This window comes from Hirundo rustica, chromosome 3 (assembly GCF_015227805.2).
Source record: "Hirundo rustica isolate bHirRus1 chromosome 3, bHirRus1.pri.v3, whole genome shotgun sequence".
Lineage (NCBI taxonomy): Eukaryota > Metazoa > Chordata > Aves > Passeriformes > Hirundinidae > Hirundo > Hirundo rustica.
In genome coordinates, this window is record NC_053452.1 from 32,996,124 (window position 1) to 33,019,598 (window position 23,475).

Genomic DNA, 23,475 nt, shown 5'->3' on the forward strand with positions numbered 1-23,475 from the left:
ACTTCATTAACCATACTGAGATAAAATCTCTGGCTGACTGTCTGTTTTAGAAAGCTTTCAAAGCTACAGCCCTTCAGAAAGGAAAATATTTTTCTTTATTCTCATACATACAGAAGTTACTCTGTTTTCTAGCCCAGGTATCTCTGCTCAGTGAGCTTTGCTAATGGAAAAGTCACTGGATTAAACCATTGTCTTGAGATGAACCTAAATAAGCACATTTTTCAAGACCAGGTGAAACCCACAGCTATTTTTTCCTACAGTTTAGTGACATGAGCTGGAAAGACCTCTCTAATTTTGGTGAAATCTTAACATCTGAAAAGCAAATTATTCTCTTCAATATGCCTTTCAGGGTTTAGTACAGATTTCTTACAGTATACATCGGCTTTCTACCCTGATTCCCTCTGCTTTTATCATTCATAGGTCACAGCAGGTATTTGTTCATGTTTCCAAATTAGTCCTTGTGTAAGCAAGGTGCTTTTGTAATCAGACAGATGGCCTAGGTTTGATTTCTGACATAGAGCGTGCCTGTCAGGGAAGAAAATGCCATTTGTTACTATCTAAAGGATCTGCAATGACACATTACAGGGAGAGCTTGGTGCTAATAACGCCAAGGTTGTGTTCAATCCCCATATGGGCCATTTACTTAAGAGCTGGATTCAACGAGCCTTGTGGGTCCTTTCCAACTCAGAATATTCTGTGATTCTCTGAATTCAATCTGGAATTGAGGGAGGATTGCATACAATGCAGTCCTAGGAAAAGCATCAGGGCCAGCGTCCAGGAAGAAAAGAATCCTGCTCAAAATGCAGAGGCTTCACATTTTTATTAGAACAAGCAGTAAACAAAATTTCCTAAGTATAAAATCCAGATATTTTCTAGTTCTTGAGTCCTTTTCCCAGACAGAAGAGTCACAGCATGAAGGGCAGATCAAGATTCTTCTCACCAGTGCCAAAGTAGACATAGCCAAATTGCTTGGTCATTGGGACATGGTAGAATGTCAGTCCCAGCCACAGCAAGCTCCGCAGCACCACCACAGTGCCTCCCTTCTCCAGCTGGATACTCCAGGAGCCTGTGTGACAAGATGTGCAAGTGAGTCACTGGAAAAGAGAAAGAGGCAGTGTTCCTGCAGCAAGTTATCCTAAGCTCAGAGAAGGGCTGCCATGGGTTCTGCCTGACCAGTTAACAAGGCACAAGGCTGCACTGGTGTTTGTGACAGCTGAAAGGAGGGAATTTGGGGAGAACGTAAACCTCAATGCCCCCTTTTCCTTTTGTCAGTTCAGCACTGCAGGCTGCCCTCGTTTCCAGATGTCTGTCTGGGTTCACATAGTAGCATATTCCCATGGCTATGGTGATAATGTCACATGCGTCACAGGAAGGGACCCACAAGCTCCAGACTGGTAGAGCTGATCCCCAGGAGAGGCTGCAGCTATTCCTGGCTGTTTCTGAGTGGGCAGCAGTTACTCCAACAAGCTCTGCCACCTACTTGGTGTAGCTAATAGCTACAGAGAGCCAAGATGAGCTATAGCAATCCTGCATAGATATGAAATTTGTCCTTAAAATAAACTTTTAGCATTAGTAGTGGGAAGAGGAAGAAGGTGCTTTCCTCCTTTGGGGAAGACTGGTTTCTCTGATGCAGCAACTGGAAAAAAAATGAGAAAATGAAATGTAGGGTATTTCCTATCTGAGAAATTTATGGAAAAGGTTAATTCTCTTCAGTCTTTCTTGGCTTCACTGTTGAAGAGGATGTGCGTGGTAGGGGCAAAGGGATTAGTTTCCACATTAATTTTGTTTTGGCTCTACAGAAGAAGTTCAGAGCCAGTGTGAAAATGCAGTTTCTTCTGGATGCAAGGAGCTCAGAGCCTCTGAGTATTTATTTTGCATCTGACATGACAGCTTGGGAATTATGCCAGAGGGAGGGGGCTGAAGCATCAGCTTGGATTCAGTGCCAGAGGGCAAGGAGCTGCCAGGAGAAGAAAATACCAGCTTCAGCACCAAATCAGTAATGCCTAGAGGCTACGATGTAGGGAAGAAGGTTCCTGCTAAATCTCCACCGAAGAAAAAAAAGGAGCAGGCCCAGATTAAAAAAATGTGGTTGGAACTGTCAGGCTACCACTGGCCTAGAGTCAAGCAGTCTGCCTATCTATACCCAAAGCCAAAATCTGCCAGTTCCAGAATAAGCAGAAAGCACATAATGTGTTGGGCCATTTAGGCAGTATTCATCTTTGTAGATAATTTTAGGCTCATTAATTTTAGTCTCATCAATTTATGCTATGATTCATGCTTACTCATGTCACAGTTAGCCTGGGGAAGGGCTTCTGTGATTGCTGTCAGCTGCCTGTCCTCCCGATCCACTCACTTGTGACTCTTGGCCAATTTTAGTCACATCCAACAGAGAGCTGAAGGGCTTTAACACCCCAGGTTCCTACAGCAGGTCTCCCTGGGATGTGGCCCAAGGGCTGACTGCAGCTCCTGGAGCTTTGGTCTGCCAGCAGCTGCAAAGAAGCACAGGCTGTCAGGCCTGCCTGGCAGCAGCCAGCTGGGCAATCCACGTTTGTACAGCCTTGGGGCTCCTGCGTGCTCCCTCGCAGTAGATGCTATCTCGTGCAGTTCATGGCAAACCACAGTAGCTGTGGGAAGGAGGGGAAGTTGAGGGGAAACATTTATGTGGTGGCTGCAGAATCAGAAAGGAACAATACAATTCAAAACCCTGGAAAACCAGGTGTTGTGAGTTGTGCTGCTCTCCTGTTACCTAACTTCACTTGGTATTTCTGCACTTCTCAAAAGTACACCACGTGGACACCACTGTTTCCTCTGTCTCCTTCAGTAGCAAATTCCACGTTTGTTATACCATAATGTGCAAGTCTTGTGAAATCTCTGATCTGTTACCTTTTAAAGTACCCTTTCAGTCATGTGCAAATGTGGAACTCAGTGAACAGCAAGAATACCTACCTCTTTTCTGACAGACTGACTCAAGCTGCTGGACAGAAGTACAAAACAGACATGCACAGTCTTTTTTGGGAGATTCCTGCTTTGGAGAACTTAGTTCTGACTCACTCTTCTCCACATTTCCACTAAAGACAACTGGGGTTGCAGTAAAGCAGAGCACTACTTAATACCAAACGGTCAATAAAAGTGTGTGCCATCTTTTCACCTTCCTTGCACTGTGACATTCTTTACACAAGTCCTAGGTACAACATGAGCTAATACCTTCACACGCAGTGGTTTCATATACAAGGCAACCCTAATCTCCCATCCAGTCTCTCCAGTGACACTCGTACGGAGACAAACTGGACTGGATCTTTTTCATACCTGAAGTAAAAATGCCTATTATGGTTCAGCTACTGGGATTACAAATCCTGACTGAGGGAATCTGCATGTTCTTAAGAGATTTCACCACTTGGATAGCATGGAAATCCAGATGAGGAACACTTCACTACTGGGCAGATCATCCAGTGACTGAAGCGCTGTCAAAGAACAAGCTTTCCGTCTCTTCACTTTGTCTCTAAAAAGTTTTCAGCATTTGCTGGTGACAGTAGCATGACCATGCATAAAAGTGTTAATCAACAAGTAGCAGGCAAATAGGTCTCAATGTAATAGTGACAAGTGACTCTCAGTTTCTCCTCTGAATGACAGAACATGTTTCTTCAGCTTGAGTTTGTAGAAATGATCTACAAGTCTTTCTTCCAAATACTGGTGGTACTTGCTGCAGCTTTACACACTGGTTTGTGGGGAAGGGGATGACGACACTCTATAAACTTTTTGAAAAGTTTCTCTGACAAAAAGATAATGCAATGAGGAACTCTCATTGTCTTTGATTTAGGACCAGTCCTCTGAGAAGCAAGTCTGTCAGCAATAGGACTATGCCTTGCCTTGCTGGGTGGTGAAAACCTTTAGGGATTATCTAATTTGTTAATGCCTCCCAACATACAGGAAGCATCTAACAACCTGAGTACATGTGATAGCTTGTTTATATATCACCTACACAGATGAACCCTCCGCCCCAAATCGTTTACACAGAACGAAAAGAAATGCCTGGAGCATGACAGCTGGGAAAAGTAAGAGGGGAAACAGGGGTTTTAATGCTCTTAGGAACTATATCTAGATTTAGACATCTTTTTGTTGCATAAATTCACAGAGGATATAGAGTAAACCAAGTTCAACGTAATTAAATCCCCATATCTGTGCTCTGGGGCAATAAGAGTACATGGGTCCACAATCTCCTCAGAACATTTACCCAGTGACTCACAGGCTTATTATCTCAGCAGAGTATTCATCAACAGTTAACTCCACTGATCAAAGGAACTTCCCATGCACCTTCACATCTGGCAGAAATGGACAGATATTTGAAGATTACTCCGTTCACTTTCACGCTACATCTCTGAAGGCTGTGATGTGCAGTTTCTACATTTCCCTATCTTCTGTCCAAGCTGACAACTCTCAAAGGGCTTGAATTTGTCATTTCATAAATGTGAGACCTTTGGGGAATATTAATTGTTGTTGTTATACATCCCAGGTCTTCTCTGGCCCTTCATTCTGCATGTAGTTCTACACAAATATGAACAGTAAAGTTTTGCTGATGCTGCATAAGCCTTCCTGTGAAATGAGGGCCTGAACAAAAACAAGCAGGTTACGTAAGGGCAATCCCATCTGGACTGGCACAACATAGGCTGAGAACAGGAAAAAATTACAAGAAGCTGTCTGGAGCTGTAATGTCATTTTCACTGACATCCTGTTTTCAGCCAGAATGATGATTAATCCTAGAGCTGCTTTTTATTCTGCAGAGCCAAAGAGTAGCAGCAGTGCCACCTTCCACCTTCTGCTAACTGGATCACTAGAGACATTTTTCCAAACTAATCATCAAAGGTGATTTTTTCAATATACTTTTCCAGACTGGACTTTTGCAACACACAAAACCCATACAGAAACTGCATTTGATACACAATGCTGGTGTATCCTCTAAGAAGAGATTACATTAAAGTTCTGTAACCTCTCTGGGTTTTTTGGACTTTTTCGTAAAGAGAAAAAATTAGGGCCCATTATCTCATCACTTTTTTTTTTCCCATACCTCACCACATTGGCAGTATTTGAGGAAATGGTGCATAAAGCAGAATTTGAACTTGTGAGACATGGAGGAAGTTGTTCTCTTGGAGAGATACAGGACGCTTGTGTTCTCTTCTATCACAGTTCAAATCTCACAATATTCAAACAAGATGCTTTTTTGGGGGAAGGCCTACCTTTCTTGTAGGAGTTTAAAATATTGATGTTGTAAATCACTCTAGAAGTACTTTAAACTGTAACTAATTAACAGTATGCTATAACAGCTTAAAATGAATATGCCACCTTTTCTTCCTTGAGAGAAAGTCTTAGAAATGCATTTAATAATGCAATATAAAAAGGAATGAGAACTTTGAAAATGAAATGCTACTTTCGTCCTTTTTTTTTCTTTTTCTCTCTTTTGTTTTTTGAACTTCTGTGCTATTACAGATGGTTGTTGGGGTGAAACCATTGCATAGATGGTTTCAGGTCTGTATTACTATAAAAATACAGAAGTGGGCTGCTGGGTCCAAATCCTTTCCATCACTATCTGAGAATATTCTATGGCAGTCCCTGTGTCAGACAATATGTCTCTTACTGAGAGACTGGGAAGCTCAAAGCATCAGTCTGTAAGGAACACCAAGATTCCTAGATAAAAGTTGTCAAGAAAAAAAGATTTAAAGAATATTATTATTTGCATTGGAGGAAATACAACTAGAACTAGGAGACAGTTAATGTTGGATTTCCTAGACTTAAATACTGATTTTAACTTGCATCTCCGTGTGTGCTGTCTCTAAATCAGGCAGCAGAGTTAACTTCACTCATCATGTAAAGCTCACTGAGATGCAGGGAATTGGTCATTGCTCTCACATGAGAGATTCCTGCTCTGGTGAAGTTCCCAAAGTTCAAAATACATTTCTTAAAAGAGCAAGTTAATATTTAAGCTGCACCCAGCAAACTTAAGAAAGCCAAGCACGGTCTGTGCTGAAACTATTGCCTGTTGCTGCTCCAGAAGGGAAGGGAGGGAGCTGCTGTGTGGGAGGAAAGAGCATGGGAAAAGTATCTGCTGGATGAAGATCTAGAGCTTCCTATTCCCTCTTTGGATCAGGCTGCAACCTCCACCCCTCCAAACACAGGCAGGAATTCTGAGGAGTTCCTCACATCTTTCCCAAACAAGAAAGTGCTTTGAAGATCCTGATGCTCACCCAGTGTTAAACCACTGCCTTTTTTATGGCCCTTCAACAGCTGCCAGAACACCAGGGCTGAATTTCAAAAGTCAACCTCCTTCTTAGCTTCTTCTTCCTTTCCCGTCGCCAATAGAAATCCCTGTCTCATCCCCCATGTCTGCCTCAACTGTGGGCTGAATCTTGTAATCCACAGAAGCAATAGGGTGCGTGAGACATGAACATTTAAACAAAACCCTTTTAAGAGGGCCGTTTGCAGAAGAACTTTCCTGCTGTAACTGGTCCACTTGCAGTATGACCTCTCATAACACTGCTGCTTTGGAGGTGGTTCAGCAATGCCTCATTTCAGTGCAGCCTTGAGAAGAAACAGCTTCAAGAGCTAGACAGCCTGATGGAGAGGCTCCACGTTGCAAAAGCTCAGAGGGTCATAAAAGTGACATTATCAATTCCTCTTCAAAGGAGGCAATGTCTCAAGGGAAAAGCAGTCACAGCATGGTTGCACTTAGCATTAACACATTATGCTGCCACAAGAGCAGGTTACAACATCTATTGCTGCAGTTAGTCCTCCGTGAGAGTCAAGTATGGAGTTACAGGACAAATATTAACACCCAGAGAGGGGCAGCATAACCATTTCCCTCTGCAAAAGCAGCCGCTGCTTGGCTGCATGACCCCAAGCACTTAGAGCTGACAAAGCTTCACTACACCCGTGGGATTTAGCTTCCATTTCCCTCCAACAGAAAATCCTACTCTGGGAAGAGCTTCCTACTTCTAATTTGTTGTCTGTAGGGAACAAAGACAAATTGCAAACCAGAGCAGCTGTAAGGAAAGGTCACCGTGCCTTGGCTCTCAATAAATTGTGCCACACGGACGTTTCACACACAGCCTACCAGCCAGAAGGACACATCCAAACAGTCCTATGTGGGGCCCAAACTCCTTCGTGCCACTTACTGGCTGCAAACTAAATCTCTTCCATTTGTTTGACACACCACCTGCACCCCATATGTTAACACTGCTGTCAATATTTCCAATTCCCCATATAACTATTTAATAACAATTAAATAAAAACACAGACTGGTTGCAGGTTCAGTACTATTTTTAAAAGCCTTCATAGCCAGGAAAGCACAGCTTACAGTCAGATGCTGCCAAGCAGCTCTTGCATGGTCCTAATGCCTTCTATGTCCTTGACACACAAATACCACCATGCCCAAACCCCAGAGTAAAATGGTCAAACTTTAGAGGCTTTTCCTCTCCCACTGGGGAGGCCTCTGCAGTAGAAATTTTTTCAACAGGCCCAGGCCTTCTATTTACACACAAAGAGCCTGTTTCCTGCTGACAAGGAAGACTCAGGGATTGCAGTGTTCTCCCAGATATACGGTATTCAGGTACCTCCAAGTAAAAATTAAATTCAGGCTGTACTTAGACATCCAACAGCAATGCTGCTTAATACAGCTGAAGCAACCTCTGCCCTTAAGCCCATATCCCCACCCTCATCATTCTTCCATCATAGAGACCACAAAAGTGTTTATTTACTGCTTAGTGAGTCAGGTTGGGGAAACAATCTGGCTGAAAAATATACTAGACAGAAATAACATTATTTTTGCAGCTGGAATCTGACTGCACAGCCGGCAATGCCAACACAAAAGAAGGAACAATACACAGATATAAATGAGCACCAGAGGATGGGAAGGACTGAAAAAGCTAGCACTGAATCAAATTAGAGCCTCTCTTATAGCCCTGTTAGTTTGCCCTTTAGTCCTAAATCCACCTGATAAAACAAAACAAAACAAAAAGACTGTAATTAAGAGAAAGATGCAGGCTGTGCAGAAAGCACTGCAATAAAGACTTGGAACAAGGCTGTGCACTAGAGGAAACAGCAAAACCATTTTCAATCAAAACTTATAAGGAGTAGGAAAACCTGATTAAAATCCATGCTATTTGTATTCTGACAACTACAAATACAGATCACTGAATCTTGGGGTTTCTGTACTAAATTTAGAAATCTCTCAGAGTGGCAAATGACCCCCTTCCAAAGCACGAGGTTATGCTGGATCTCATCACACTCCATATTTCTTGTTCAGCTGGTCGCTGTGGAAACGTTTTTGGAGCGTGCCAGGAGTCACGTAGCATCTACCTGGGGAGCCCCTGCATTAATCCGTCACCTTCGTGGGTTTCTCTGAGCCCATTGGTTGGTGGGAAGAAAAAGGAGTCTCTCGCTCCTCCCTGCTCTGAATGAAAGACGCTTCCTCTAAATCTTGCTACAGGATTTCAGGCTCAATTCAGCTTCTTTGGGGCTTTTGTCACCAAACAAATGTGATGTCTTTGAAAGAAAGATTAACAGTTTGATGAAAGGATGCAATGGGCAGCTTTGTTCTAGCCTGCTTCCCCTAGAGCTTTTGGTCACTGTCACTTTCTTACCCACGGGAGAATATCTGTCTGACTCTCAGAGGAGATTATGGCCACCTTGTAAGATTTTTCCTCTCCTGGTAACAAAGCATTGGCCACTTTGAGGAGGTGATAATGATGAACAGGGGCTGGATTAGGGGCAAAGAACCTCACATTGATCTCTGAATTCTGAAAAAACACAAAGGAGTCGATGCTGGGATTCAAAACCCACCAAATGCTTAGAGCACATCCAGTTCGCTCTCCTGCAGGAGGGGCAAGGCCACAAGCCCTGTCAGTCCCCCAGTTGTAGTTCTTACCTCATCATCAAATTAGCAAAACTAGTTAAAAGGGCTTGGGATGAGGAACAGATGGCACAGATTATAAACTGTTGATGTTTTTGTACTACACTAGATACGAATTCTGGACCAAATTACCCCAAGAGTTTACCAGTTTCTGAGAATACTGTCACACTGAGCATTTTCACACAGCACAGTGCAGTGCTAATTCTGAACACTAAAGGCTAAGCATCTTTTAATGCCTGTGATAGCCTAGCTATTTCTGCTAGGCTATCGCATACAGCATAACTGCTGTACAAATACACCCAAAGATGAACTGTCCCTTATCCTTTTCCCTCTACACACTGCCACACACCCCTTCAGCATGCAGAATTTCAGTCCATAGGATATTTGTGTACGGTAAAACAAGACAATGCCAATTGGCTTCCTCCTTTCAAAAGCTCCCTGGCCAAATGGGCAGCAAACAGCAAAGCAAAGTTTTATGCAGAGCTTGCACCAATGCCCGTGACTGCACAGGCAGGAGCTGCCACTCCTTGGAGCCTCTTCAGAAACAGATCACTCCTAGCAAAAGCTGACCTCATTCTGACTTCAGTTACACACAAAATGTCTTAGGATTCCCCCGACAAGTAATTTTTCATCATTTCTTAGAGAAAAAGTTAGGCCAAGGCTGACTGATGTGGTGATAAACTTGCAGCTTGTGGTTCTGTAAGGCCTTATCAGCATTTCCCATCATTTTAGCAAGAAGTTCATCTCCTTTTTATGTCCAAGGAACCAGGAGCTTAAATGGAGGCAGGGTGGGTCATGATTTCTTTCACTGAGGAGAAAAAAACCCTTTAAATAAAAACCTTTTCAATCCTGGAAAGTTGCTACAAAGACTGTGCTTCTGTCCTTATTCTTTCCCTACAGCAGTCTGGAGGATGAAGGACTCCACAAGGGCTCTCAGTTGATGGGCAGCCCTTTTCCAGTATAAACTCATCCAAGGTCTGACTAAACAAGACCCTGATGTGATACAGACCTAGGACCCAAAAGCCTTGAATGCACTGCTTTATTATCCATAGACACAGAGCCCAAGGAAAACAGGCTCCTTTGCAGTAATCAAAGCAGACCATGATCAGCCAGTCAGAAGCTCTAATACTAGCTGGCCCGGGAGTCCTCCTGCTGTACTGCCACATGAGAGGTTCCAGTCTGATCTTGAACTCCTGAGCTGGCAGCACCCCAGCAAGTAGGAGGAACAGCATCTTGTCTTGCTCCCAGGCAACTTTCTTGGGTCACTGCAGGAATGGCCTTAACAGTCTCTACACATCACTTGCAAAAATTAAGAGTGACCTACTTTTGAAGAATGTAGAGAACATGTTTATATATTGTGTATGTCCATTCGTACACATGTGATCTCTAAGGATGCTGAGAAAACTATTGAAAACCTAGTGACAATTCCAGAAATTGCCTAAGCTTGAAATGGAGAGAATATCTATGTACCTACAGTTCAGGAGGCCAGTATGCTACACACAGTCTGGAAACTCAGGACATACCTTTTCCTTGATTTGATGCTGATCCTGTTGATTTTCTTTCTCATTTTACTTTCCCGTGGTTTCCTTTTCTGTGCTCAGCACTGACAATGCTGGCGCCATAGTGCACCCTGCTGGAAGGCAGCAGCTAGAGTCATCCCGGAATTATTTCTAGGGATGGCTGACTTCAGTTTGAACAGGAAAATTCAGGTACCAATGCTTTTACTAACAACCCACTAAGCCAGCTATTGGGTTCGATTTTCAGATCATAAATCCTACTGTTCTGATGAACACTCATCTGGTTTTCTCATTCTCTAACACTGTATTCTAAACCTTATTTGTCAAAACCACTTGTGTTAACGTCAGGTAACTCCATGGGATTCTGTAGTTCAGTTTCACACATTCACCAAGCCTAAGGATCACATCTTCTAACGAGGGATGAGGATAGCTGTGAGCCATGCTAGGTATTTCAGTCAACATTTTCGCTACCTCTTTCCATCCTTGTGAACATCAAGTACTGCCCTCTCATTTATTATGAGTCTTTTAGTTTGGATTTCAGTGAGACAGCTTGAAAAGCCTTGTCCCCGTGTGGCTCTTGGCAGGCTAAGGAGTAAAGTGCTCTTGCTCTCGGCTTTCACAGTGCTGGGGAGGTGCTGCTTATTGTTAAGCAATGAAAGGGGAGGGCTCAGGTCACATCTGTGAAATGTTAGTGGAGAAGGGAGGCTGGGTGAAAGTAGGTGGCCAGCACAGCATAGCACTTCGCTGGATTTTGCAAAGCCACTGGGGAGATAGGCAGCCATTTGTCTTAGAGCCCTGATAAAGGGCCCTTGCCTCTGGTGGCTGGCCGAGGGCTGTAAATACCTCTGCAGACACAGACTCTTCAAATGGCTGGAGACCGAGGCTGATAGGGGATTAATCGCCTTGAAGGGAGGAGGGAGGGGGAAGGGGGATCGAAAGCAAGTTAATTAGCTGGGTTAATGTATGGAGATAAAGCAGGGTCGTGCCTCCTGGCCTTCTTCCTTCCTGCACCCTGACTTTTGGGACAGCCATGATGGGGCTACCAAAATGGCCCTTGAGAGCAGCCACAGAAACTATCTCCCACTTGGAAATGCAGTCCCTTCATCTTCAAGGACCCATCAGGCACCAGCTTCTGCTAAACCGATAAAGACTGTGCTAATGAACCTCAGATGACAGGAAGTTAGTGTTCTAACCGAGGCTACTGTTCAGCAAGCTTACAGAAAAGCTCGTGCTCAAAGTTTTCAGCCGAATAAATGGCCACAAATCCCTTTGTAATGCTCCAAAGCCTCTGCACTTTTGCATGAAGAAATAGAGCTACAATCCAGGTGGCTGTCACTTCCTCCACAGTCAAATGGTAAAGGAGCTGGAATGATCTTCTGTCTGGGCACTTCTACCCCACCTTCATCTTGAAATGGCAAGTAGACAAGACTCACTGATTCACTCTGCCACTGTATACCTATTTGGACTGATGCTATGAAATGTCTCTCCCAGCAATACACAGTGACACAATGACAGTGTCAGGAATCTCCTCAATGCTCTTTTGAGCCCTCACATACCATAGTTCAGAAAGCAACGCCAGCTGAAATGAGCTGACTTGCACTTGGAACCCATTGTTACCTTTGTGTTACTGTCACTGACAATGAAGAAGTCCAAGCTGAACATCACCCTCCATGGCCATCATCAAGTTTATGGCCAGGCATACCGGGAATCTGGACTCCTACATACCACTGCCCATTAAACTCAAGTCACTTACGCATGTCTGGGACTATCAACTTGTATTTGCATTTGACTGAAACACAATTCCCAGGAAGACATCCAGCATGATGTTAATATACCAAGAGACAAAGGCTCATCCATTACCCTTGCTAACTGGTAATCTTTTCACTCCTAGAAATTGTATCTTGTTGTTCATTTCAGCTGCTGATTCCTGTTATGCCTTTCTCTGCTATAATAAATAGAGCTTCAGTACCTAATACTTGAACTCCACTGAGTATTTACACAGTGTAATACAGTCATTCTCACGGGCTTTTCCTCAAGATAAACAGATCAAACTGTTTATGTCTCTCACCAGCCCTTGAATCATTTTGTGACTCTTTTCTGCAACTCTCCAGTTTTGCAATGTGCAGTAATACAGTTATGATTCCACTAACAGTATATGCAAAAGTAAAGTCACCCCCCTGTTTCTACTTGTTTATGTATCTGCAGATCAAGTTACCCTTTAAAGTCTCAGGATCAGTCCAGGAGCTGATGTTCACTGGGTTGTGCCTGGATTTCCTTTCAGAGCCACAGTTTCTAGAATACAATTCTCAAAGTCTGACTTACAGTCCTTACTTTCCTTATGTGACTTTGCAGGTAGGTACACGAAAATGTACTGTGTTTAAGTAAGCTCAGTTTTCCACATCTCTGTATCTGTCCTGATCTTGTCATTATTTGTCTCTCCACCAATCCTTTACTTTTACATAATTTATAAGTAAGTTGAAAAATATCAGTATTGGCACTGGTCCCTTTCTGACCTCTCCCAGAAATACACCCATTCAGTGAATTCTGAATCACAACTGCTAAGGAAGATCAAATTTAGGGGAATAATTCTGCAATGCTGGGACTTATTAAAGATTATTATGCCACAAGTCTCCCGAGATAATGATTTCAGAAGTAACTTATCTGACTTTGCCATTTTAATGTTTTTGATCCCCAGGAAATGTTGTTTAACTCTACCCTCCCTTAGCAAACAGCCTGAAAACTGTCTGAAATATTATTTTGTTGTCTTTGCTTGATGCAAGTCCATATTCTTTCAAAAAAGAAAACAGAAAAACATTGAGCTCTTCTGCCCTTCCGCATGCTTATCAGCCTTTCTACCATCACCATTTAGTGACAATTTCCAGTACCTTTACTATGCCTTCTTTTCTTCTCAGTACAGTTTAAAAAAATCTGCCTTACTGTTGTCACGGAGTACTCCAGTTATTCTGGCTCCCTTTGTCATTCTCTACTCATTATAAATTCCAATTTATATCAATCATTAATCATTCCAAACCTTCTGCATTTCCTTTTACATGTCTTTTTTTATTCTAATTTCTACTCTCAATCTGCAAGTGAACTGTGGTAGGTTTTCAGCCAAAGGCAGCTATTTACTGACTGGGGGGGGTCACGACTTTTGAAGAACGTCTTCTCATATAAATCCTATTTCCACTCATATCTTTTCCTATCTAGACATACCTTCCCACCTACATCAGTTTTTAGCAGTGTTCTGTTGGTGTCCCTTATCTCCATATCAAAGTAATCTGAGTCAGCAACCTGTAACAAACCCAGAGAGTCAAGTTATTGCTTTTCTGAACTGCAGTTTGAAAGTGCCAAAGATCTGAATTCTCCATTCCTTGTCTCACTTCCTTCCAAGCCTTCCAATCTACACTAGTACCTCAGCCTTTCACTCATCCCCTTTCTTTATCCTTGCAGAATGGGAAACAGTCTGATCTGATACCAGGGTAACAGTAAAATCAACCTTCCCCCTCCATTTTCACTTCCCCCATCATTATCCATGCCTGAAAAGTGTCTGTTATTTCATACCTCCACAACATTAAGTCATCAAGTGAAAATGCTATAGGCATGCTAGGAATTATTGCTATTTGCCTTGCCATTCCATTATCTACAAGCAGATGTAAAACTGCCACAGCCCTAGTTCCTGAAATACTATGTCCAGGGTTCCAAACTCCATGCAGCAGAAAGGACAACGCTGGCAATGTGCCAGGAGCTGAAAGGCCACATCTAATTGTGCATAAAGTTGAACAGATTGTCTGCTTAGACTAGAGCAAACAAGCTTATCTTTAATGCAGACATATGGCCAGCAAAACCTACAGATCCCAGCATGCAACGTTTTGGCCAGCTGGCCATTTGGATCAGGATGAAGCATTACATGATCTGATGCTGTGGTGACAGAAGATCTGTATCACAACCCCTCCATGTTCATGCTGACAAGACAAGGTTCACATTTCCCACTTTCCTCTAGAATCATTTTTAAAAGTACATTTTTTTAAAAAAAAGCTAAGTCAGTCACTCGTCTGTGGGAGCTGAGACACCAAGAAAAAACAGACAGAATGATTAAAGGAGGAGCAGCAACATATTCTGAACTTTTTAAGTGCACAGATAACCTGATAGATAGACAGACAGACAAAATCTGGGACCGGCAAACTCCACAGATATCGCCGGTAAAGATAAGAATGGCAGACAGTTTTGTTGCAAAACTCCAGGTTTTCCAATTTTGCACTAAAACTCTGCTTTTACCATTGTTGCCTTTATTCAAACCAGTTTTAACTTCCTTTCTTCCCACCTCTCAGCTGTCATATAAAATGTTCTCTCTGCCTCCAACTTTCCATTCTGTAAGACACCTCTGCTCTCCTATAATGACACACCATATATCTTATGACAGTTACCCCCTTGACAGCCATCACAGATGCTAAGTCTCCAATTAATAGGGAAAACTATTCCAACAGAGTTGTTACTTTTAGACAGGTTAAAATCAGCCCTTAATCTCTCAGTTCTGTTCTTTAGGTCTTTCAAGATGCTAGAGGAGTTTAGCCAATGCAGGCTGGGAGCTTCACTCCAATGTCACTTACCTCCAGATCACTTCTTATGTATTTATTGAGAAAAGAGACAATTCTAGCTTCAGTCACAATTCTAGATGCAATAAATTTGAAAATTCCTACTTCTGATCTGCCGATAATTGTTCAAGACAGGATCTAACCAGGAAAGGCAATAAAAACTTTGGGTCAAAATGAGGGGATTTGCCAGAGCTATGAACAACATATCAGTAAATAGAAAAAGCACTATCTACTTTTTCTGCTCTTTCAGGACCATCATGCACAGTCAGAGCTCAAGGAAAGTAATCTGAGAACCAGAGTTTGTGTATCTCACAACCAGGAGTGACTCTGGCAAAGCCATGCTGATAAAATCAGCAGAAAGCCTGATTTGTGTCTGTCCTGTTTTTTTTCCCCCCACATTTTCACAAGCAACCAGTACTTTTAGGCAACCAGAATGCTTGTTAAAGGAGGCTGGGTTGATCTTTCTTTAATGTCAGAGCTCCTATCTGCATATGATAGAATGCAATTAGAGAGGCTACATGCCTTGCTGATCCTGTAACCAATTCCTGTCTTACCTCCTTCACCTGCTCCTTCACCCCAAATTCACGACAGGGCAGGCAGAGCTGCACAGGCACCATGATGAATCTTCTCTTCCATTAAGGAGCACTCATCTGCATTTTAGCTGAGATAGCCTTTCAGAGGCAACTTTTTCAAGGATACTGAAATCTACACTAGCAGCAACACCCTCCCGGGCAGGGGGTAAAGGTTCATGCTTACACAGAGTCAGGCTGCCACAGGAACACAATCACAATGGTGGCACAGTTGAGGCCCACTTTCTATCTGCCACCAGGTAAAATACAGCTACAAGTCAAATCTGGAAGACTTTAACAAAACCATCTTCATGTCTAACACATGGTGTGTCTCCCTCCCGGGAGGGAGGGAAAGAAAAAGAGGGGGGAGCAGTGGGCAGCCAGTAGCAAAACCCAAATTACCATACAAAACTGGAGCTAAAATTTTCTTAAGAGATATCTAGGATCTAATCCCTCTTGCAAGTCTGCTTTGAGTCAAAAGGGCCACCTCAATGAGCCAGCGGATGTCAAAATGTGGAGTCTCCAGACTGCACCTCTGGAGAACATCTGCATAAAGACACTGCCAGTAAGGTGAAGAGTGGTTTAGATTTTAGTGGTTTATGCTCTGTCAAAATGGTTCAGAATTCAGACAGGAGTTCATATTTTCAGGGGTTTTTTTTGTTTGTTTGTTTGTTGTTTTTGGGGGGTTTTTTTTGCCAAAGGGAAGACTGGGAGAGGGTAGAAGAAGGGGTTAAGAAAAGAGGGGAAGGGAGGGAGAGAGAATCTGCAAAGCTGTTTACAACACTGGCAATTCACTGTCCATCCACTCAATTCCATCTGGCACAGGCTGCCTGGTATCCTATCCTACTACTGCCGGACAGGAATAAAATACCAAATCTAAGTTTGAATTGTTTCCATAGAATCTCCTGAGACAGAGGACATGAAAACACTTGGTCCAATCCAAAAAATTGCAGCAAATCAGCAAAAAACAGACAGAAACAAATAACAAGCCACTCCCATGTCTTTAGAGTAATATCCTGCCAGAGGGATCCCTGGAAGAGAGTTTAAATATATTTGCAGTTGTCCAGCAGAACAGTAGAGATGCAAACTGAAGATACAATCCAGCATGCCTGTATGATTTTTCTTCTCCTTTCACAGTGTATAATCCTCCACAGTACAGAGTATTCCAACACAGTTTATCAAAGGAACATTTGAATCCAGCCTCTCCGAGATATCAGCTTGGTGTTAATGAGCGCCCATTAAGATAAAGAAGAGAAATACTGGGTGGAACAAGAGGTGACAAATACTTCAAACTACATAAATTCCCTCTATCACTGGTGGAGTTATCTCTCCCAATAGGGTCACCAGTTGTCACAGGCTTTACAGAAGTCAGGAGGGAATATGGCACTGAGACAGAGTGTGATCAGACCTGTTGTGAGGATGTTACAGCCCTGGTACACTTACATCTTTCCATTGTAAGCATTTAGAATTGCATAAAACGGGAAGTAACTACAGTATTTAGTAAAGGATAAAGTTTCTTTACAGATTCACAGACTCTTCTCTTACCACCTCTACAGTAACTCACACCAGTCCCTTAAGTGTTTCCAAGGCTACTCAAACTTCTCTATTGCCTTCCCTTTCATTGCATCTGTTGATTTTCCCACCTTTACCTTGTGGGATATCATGCTCCAGAGAATCTAGAAAGTCAGTGGATGGGTCCAGATCAGCCTTTTCCAGCAGGGTTTTATTCTTCAGGTTAACAGGATCAGTGAAATGGAAATAGGAACTTAACTTTTTTGCCTCCACCAAAGACAGACCTGCAATCAGCCATTGGTGAAAATTAATACATACATGAACGGACTAGGGTAACATTGACTATACTATCAAGTATAGCATTGTTTCTCTAATGCCCATAGCCTAGGACAGAATGACAATCTTTCTCCAGTAGACTCCACAGAAAGCTTGTCAGAAACAGGTGTCAGCACTCCCTGATGCTGTGCACTGCAGACCATACTGACTGCAGCCCCAGATAACCAGCGGGTACCAACTTGAGGACAACTTTCTGTGCCCATTTGGTTATATCTTATATCTAAATGGACAATTCACTACTTCTACAATGGCTAAACACTGCCATAAACTACAGTTTATACAGACAAATGACTCAGTTTAATGACTCAGAACTATTACTGACTCTCTTCCCACCTTCCAGAGCTGAATCATATACCTGAACATTAGTGGCACTGGATTGTCTCCTCCCTGTTCATCTTATCCAAGGGGGGGGGAAAAAAAACCCCCACAACAAAACCCCCACCAAAAACAACAACAAAAAAACCCACCACACACACACAAAAAAAAACCAACAGAAATCAAAACATCACAGAGAAAGTAATCGTAATTTACAGCCTTTATGATCAAAGTACAGTTGATCCTGGTAAAGACAATCAGAATTTACCTTCGAAGTGTCTGTTTTCATGCACAGACCCAAGAGGAGTCTTCACAAATGCCCCCCGGGGGACGATACCAACTTCTCTGTCTATCTGTTCTATCGTAGCTATGAGGCGGGCCTCCTCCTTCATCACAGGCTTTAAAGAAAAATAGGGAAAGTTTAAAGGCAGGACTTTCCTTGTTTTCATTTCTGAAGATAAACTTGAGGCGACACAATGGACCTATCATCTTGGAGTCCAATGGCACTTAGAGGACCTCAAAAGGCATTTGTCTCCTAAGATAGGACAGAAAACACAGACAGTTTAGGCTCACCAGAGATCTAACTATCCATCCCTTCATCTATTCCTTCCTCCCTCTCAATTCATCTACGCATGACTTGTCTATTCATTTATAAAGAATGCTGCCCGCAGTTACAATTAAAGCTTCAGAAAGCACAGTGAGGATTTGTACCAGTTGTGCATAACAAAGCATAAGGGATATTTACTATTTCTGAGGCCCGTTGAACTCCAGCAAAAACTGAAGCAAGAGTTCAGTCAAGAAGCTGTTGCTACACAATGACAGCAAGGAATTACAGACAGAGCTACAGAATATTCTGGGTTGGAAGGGACTCATACTGATCATTAAATCCAACTCTTAAGTGAACAGCCCATAAAGTGATTGAAACTTCAACTTTGGTGTTATTAAGTGCTGTGCTCTAGCCAAGAGGAAATTGTGTTCTCTTGCCTGACCACACGTTCGTGCGGCTCACCACAAACGAGGAGAAGCCACCACCTGTCCAGCGCGAGGGGCACAAATGTAGCCAACAGAGTTCGGAAACGTTTTGCTGTATTTACCTCCTTACCACTTTCAATCAGTTTTGCAGCAGCTTCTGTGTTTATCTCGGCCAGGCTGTACTCAAAAGAAGGATCCCCCTGAAAGCGGCCCTTCACCTGCTCAGCCAGTGCACGCATCTCCTCGGTGGCTGGCGTTAGGAGACTCCAGTCCAAGCAGTTTGAGCTGCCAATGACAAGCACGACTCAGGGCCGAGCCCGTTAAAGAACAGGGCTCGAAGCAACTTCGCCAGGCCCCTGAGGGCACAGCGAGGTTCCCTCCCGAGAGACGGACAGCAGCCCCGACTCGCACAACCCCAGACCGGCCCGGCCGGTCCCCGCTCCCTGGGGCGGCCCCCGCACCTGTACAGGCGACTGCGGGGCGCGGCGAGGTCGGGGCCCAGCCCCTCGGCGATGTAGTACGCGCCGCGCACGCCCTGGATGCAGCCCCAGAACCAGACCCGCTCGAAGCGGTAGTCGCGCTGCAGCAGCGGCAGCGAGGCGCCCAGCGCCGCCCGCCGCTCCGGGCTGAGCCCGGCGCCGCCGCCGGCCACCAGCGCCAGCGCCGCGGGCAGCGCCAGCGCCTCCATCGCTCCGCGCGGCCCCGTTGCCGGGAGACCGCGGCCTGCCCGCCCCGGGTCAGGCCGCGCTTCCGCCGCCGCAGCGCCCGCGGGGGCCGTGCTCAGCCGAGCCCGCCCGGGACACGGGGCCGCTGGCACAGAGCGGCAGCCCAGTCGGGATGAGGTCATGGCTGCCTGCCTGCGCTGTGTTCCTCGGTTCCGAGAGGCCTAAATCCAAAGCCAAGTCCAAAACGGGGGCGGGCATACAATTGCCTTGCTCCTTCAGAGGGATACCACAAAGGGCTCCGTTTGCTTTATTTCGTACATGGACAACAGGAGGAAAATCCCCTTCCGAAGCTCACTGCTTAAAATGTCACTCCTACAGATCCTGAGGAGGGCCATGGGATTGATAAGAGGACTGAAGCGCCTACCTCCTCGATGAAAACAGGATGAGAAAGTTGGGACTCTTAAGCTCAGAGAAGGTTTTAAGGAGACCTCATAGCAACCTTCCACTACCGATAGGGAAGCCAGAGTGGGACTCTTCATCCAGAACTGTAAGATAGGACAAAGAGTGATGGGCCCAAACTGAAAGAGAGGGAATTTAGGTTAGATATTAGGAAGAAATTCTTCACTGTGAGGGTGGTGAGACACTGGAACAGGTTGCCCAGGGAGGCTTTGGATGCCCCAAGCCTGGCAGTGTTCAAAGCCAGGTTGGGTAAGGCCTTGAGCAACCTGGTCTGGTGGGAGGTCCCCCTGCCCATGACAGGAGGTGTTGGGACTAGATGATCTTTGAGGTCCATTCTGATCCCTTAACATTCCATGATTCTGTGATCTTATCTAGCTCATGCACCTTTATAAATAAATGGCTTATTTATAAATTACTTTAGATTGCTCTTTGGCAGTTCATTTTGCTGAATCACAGACATCCAGGAAACAGCTTCTGCCCTAAAAATCTTGCCGTCCGGCTTAACACAAAATACAATAAATAAGTAATGAGATTGTGCAGCTGCTTAGACAAATAGAATTTGTTTGACGTCTTCAGGAAATTTAAGCTCTTATGTGTGCGTTGTATAAATAAATACGTGCATGCACTTACATTTCAATCCATTGTAAAGTCATAAATTCTTTCTTTTTCATCCGTTTCCTGTTCACTTCTAAGGAAAACACTGATCCTGGGACCGCTGCCTGTAATGGTTGTCACCTGATTTTCTGTCAAGTGATATGTTTAATGGGCTGTACAGCACACAAGCTGACCCATTAGCTTTACTTCCCCTGTACAAAAGGCAGCTCAAATTCCTGAAGATTAACCACGTTCTCTTTGACACGAATCAGGTAGGACACACGGGAGTGACCATAGACTTTTTGTCCTCACTGCTGCCTACCTGTGCCTGATTTGCTCAGTGGAATAGGAATTTTCAGGCTTTGTAGACTCATTTAATCACTCATTTCTCTAATAGTGTGTGTTAGTATTTTTTGTTAGGGCTACAATTGACCAATAAACAGTAGAACTGCAAGCCAAACTCATTTCACATGACTCAGAGAGGCAACGCAAAATTATGATGAATTTCTGCCACTGTCAACTACAGCTGGATTCAAACCAGATGCTAACAGCTGAGAGGCTCTTTAGCCTGTTTTGGATCTTCTAAGCCACCTAGTCTCTAGTCTTTGCCTGCCTTGACTGAAGATTATCAAAAAGAATATCTATAGCTTAAGGAAATTCTTCCTGATTCAGAAAAGTCTGGTGGGTAACTCTGCTCCCCTTTGTCTTGACCCCAATTACTAAACACTGATAAGGATTGGGAGGTAAGTGGTTGCATTATTTAACAAATGAAAGGTCAAAAGCGCTGCTATTCAGTAAGGTCAAAGGTTACCATCACTGTTATTAAACAGTTCAAAAGCAGTTTCTCCCATTCCTTGCCATCCCAGACTCAAACAAGGAGCGCTCAGCAGTGGGCAGACAGGAGGGAAGAGAAGCACCAGGCATCATTCAGCTGGCATCTGGCTAGGTGGCATTTCTGAGACACCTGCTTCAGCAAGGGGAGTTGCCATAGTGCAGCACCTCAGGGGACTCAGTTCTCCTGCCTCTGCAGAGAACACGCACATACCTGTGTGCCAAACAGCTTCAGCTTCTCCCAGCTCCACCCTTTAGAGCTGGCATCCTTTTGGGGGAGAAATCAGTCTCAGGCTCCCTTCCACTCATCTCAGGCAAGGTAGCGAAGCTTACAGAACTGATCATCCTGAAATACGTGTGAGTTGCTGCTGTGCGCACAATGGCTCCTGGTTGCTTGCACACCTTCATAAAACATTTGAAAATACCTTTAGTGATGTAGTGAAGTCAGCTCATCTTCCTACGTGTTCTTTATTATACCTCATCTCTGAAGAAAGAGGAATAGCTATCATTTGCATCCCATGTCACTTCCGTTTCTGCTGGTACAAATTAATAAGGCTGTCCTCAAAATACTCTTGCAGAACAACTGTTGCACTGTCCTGGGCATCCATTGGGCTGACATTGATCACAAGTTATAGTGCTATCCATCACCAGCTTTTTTGTGTGGTGGGGACAAATCTGCAGGTGGTTCTGATGCAGCAAATAATGGATAAGGGTTATTCCTCCCAGGTGTGTTGAGTATAAAATCTGATTTTCCTTCAGATCATCTCAAAAGTTCAGACTGTTTCTGACTTCATAAACATTGCAGCTTTGAATCATTTTCCTGCTTGTAAGTGATTACTGCTAAGGATAGTAAAAGGTAGTAAGCAAGAGAGGAAAATACGGGGTTTTTGTCAACAAGGAAGGAAGGATAGATGGCTGCTTGTCAGAAGGCGAGGAAATTGTGGATGACAAACAGCTGAACAAACTGCAGGACCTGCAAAGTGAAGCCTTGAGCTATGCTGTGCATAAAAAGTAAGGAACCAGAGCCAAGTGACGGTTTGACAGCAACAAAACAGATCAGGAGTCTCCCTACCTGATACAGTACAGACACCTTCCTCTGTCTTGGAGATTGTACAAAATATAGAAAAATGCTGGAATACCTTCAGTGCCCACTGTTCAAAGGAAAAGGGTGTGGGTCTTTTGGCTTGTCCAGGACCTATGCTGCTTTCTCCATTAGAGGGACCTGAGCTAGCTGTGTGCAGTCATGGGGAGACACAGAGCGGAAGGGGTGAAAGTGCATTGTGTGCCGTGAGCTGGACTCCTCCACTTCTGGAATGCCTGCAGTAGCACTCTCGGAGGCAACTCAGCAAGAAATTGGGCTAGTAGGTCAGGATGGGAACAGCTGTGCTGAGATACAGAGAAAATCTGCAGGATGACTGTCACAAGCCTTCCCTGGGGTTTCTCTTTGGCATAATCCTGAGCAGGCAACATGCCCCAAAAAAGTGGTTATCCTGCCTTACTCAGGAAAAGACAAGCACAAGAGCCAAAGAGCTTTGTCATTTTGTGACATGAAATTTTCTGTCTTTAAGGTTTGTTCCATGCTTTTCATCACTCTCTTAATAGCATCTATCATACTGACTGCTCTTGGCACAGGGGGCAGGTAGAGTTTACTGGGGTAAGAAATACCAATGTGCTGATTACATCATCCTGCCCAGGCATCACTCAAGTTGCTGTGGTAGTTCTAGCTGACAGCTGAACCCACATGTCTGCCTTGGCTGTTTTTCAGGTACCCAGAGGGGTGAGATGTAGCACTGTGACTGTGCACACACACATGCTGCCTGTGGGACTGCTGACAGCCTGAGGAGGAAGGTGCTGTTGAGGAATCCTGGGAAAGACAAAACAGCAGAGGGAGAAATTGCTATGTCAGTGTAATTCTGACTGTGGTTAGGCTTTAGGAAGATTTAATGCATTGGTATAGGTGTTATCCACATTGGAATGGGTGTTATCCAGCCCATCATTTTATTGTCTTGGCACTAGGATTTAATGTATTCACAAATAACTAATACTAATACTAATAGGCTTTTTCATACATCCTACAAAGATGGGCAGTGTATGAAAGATTGCTAAATTGTTTTGGTGATTCCCTGGAAGCAACTTGCTCATGACAGTCCCTGGTCTTTATAAGCTCAGCTTTTAGGACTGGCACTCGTCTCTACAAGCTGCAGTTGCTACAAC

General features: G+C 44.0%; 1 protein-coding gene and 1 long non-coding RNA gene across 4 annotated transcripts; both read right to left on the bottom strand.

The window, feature by feature from the left end:
* Positions 1-789: 789 nt before the first annotated feature.
* On the bottom strand, positions 790-19,400 carry RSPH9 (radial spoke head component 9). 3 transcript variants are annotated; one of them, XM_040058335.1, is made up of 5 exons: positions 19,174-19,400; positions 18,835-18,997; positions 18,009-18,138; positions 17,227-17,373; positions 790-1,066 (listed from the first exon to the last, which is right to left on the bottom strand). In XM_040058335.1, the coding sequence occupies exons 1-5, from the start codon at positions 19,398-19,400 to the stop codon at positions 906-908; spliced, it is 828 nt and encodes a 275-aa protein (XP_039914269.1). In that variant the 3' UTR covers positions 790-905. The 3 variants fall into 3 exon arrangements, with proteins under 3 accessions (XP_039914269.1, XP_058275712.1, XP_039914270.1); XM_058419729.1 differs by lacking the exon at positions 790-1,066 and adding an exon at positions 1,527-1,636; XM_040058336.1 differs by lacking the exon at positions 790-1,066 and adding an exon at positions 10,449-10,532.
* Positions 19,401-19,508: 108 nt separating this feature from the next.
* On the bottom strand, positions 19,509-21,890 carry LOC131378508 (uncharacterized). Its single transcript, XR_009207624.1, has 3 exons — positions 21,739-21,890; positions 21,476-21,663; positions 19,509-19,922 (listed from the first exon to the last, which is right to left on the bottom strand). It is a non-coding gene; the product is annotated as an uncharacterized LOC131378508 (long non-coding RNA).
* Between the last annotated feature and the right edge of the window lie 1,585 nt (positions 21,891-23,475).

Excerpts from the sequence above, each read along its gene's own strand:
- RSPH9 (XM_040058335.1), bottom strand. The coding sequence starts at position 19,400 with ATGGAGGCGCTGGCGCTGCCCGCGGCGCTGGCGCTGGTGGCCGGCGGC. Across the intron at positions 18,139-18,834 it reads TGATTGAAAGTGGTAAGGAG|CCTGTGATGAAGGAGGAGGC; the intron begins GTAAATACAGCA and ends TTTTCTTTAAAG. Across the intron at positions 17,374-18,008 it reads TGAAAACAGACACTTCGAAG|GTCTGTCTTTGGTGGAGGCA; the intron begins GTAAATTCTGAT and ends GGCTGATTGCAG.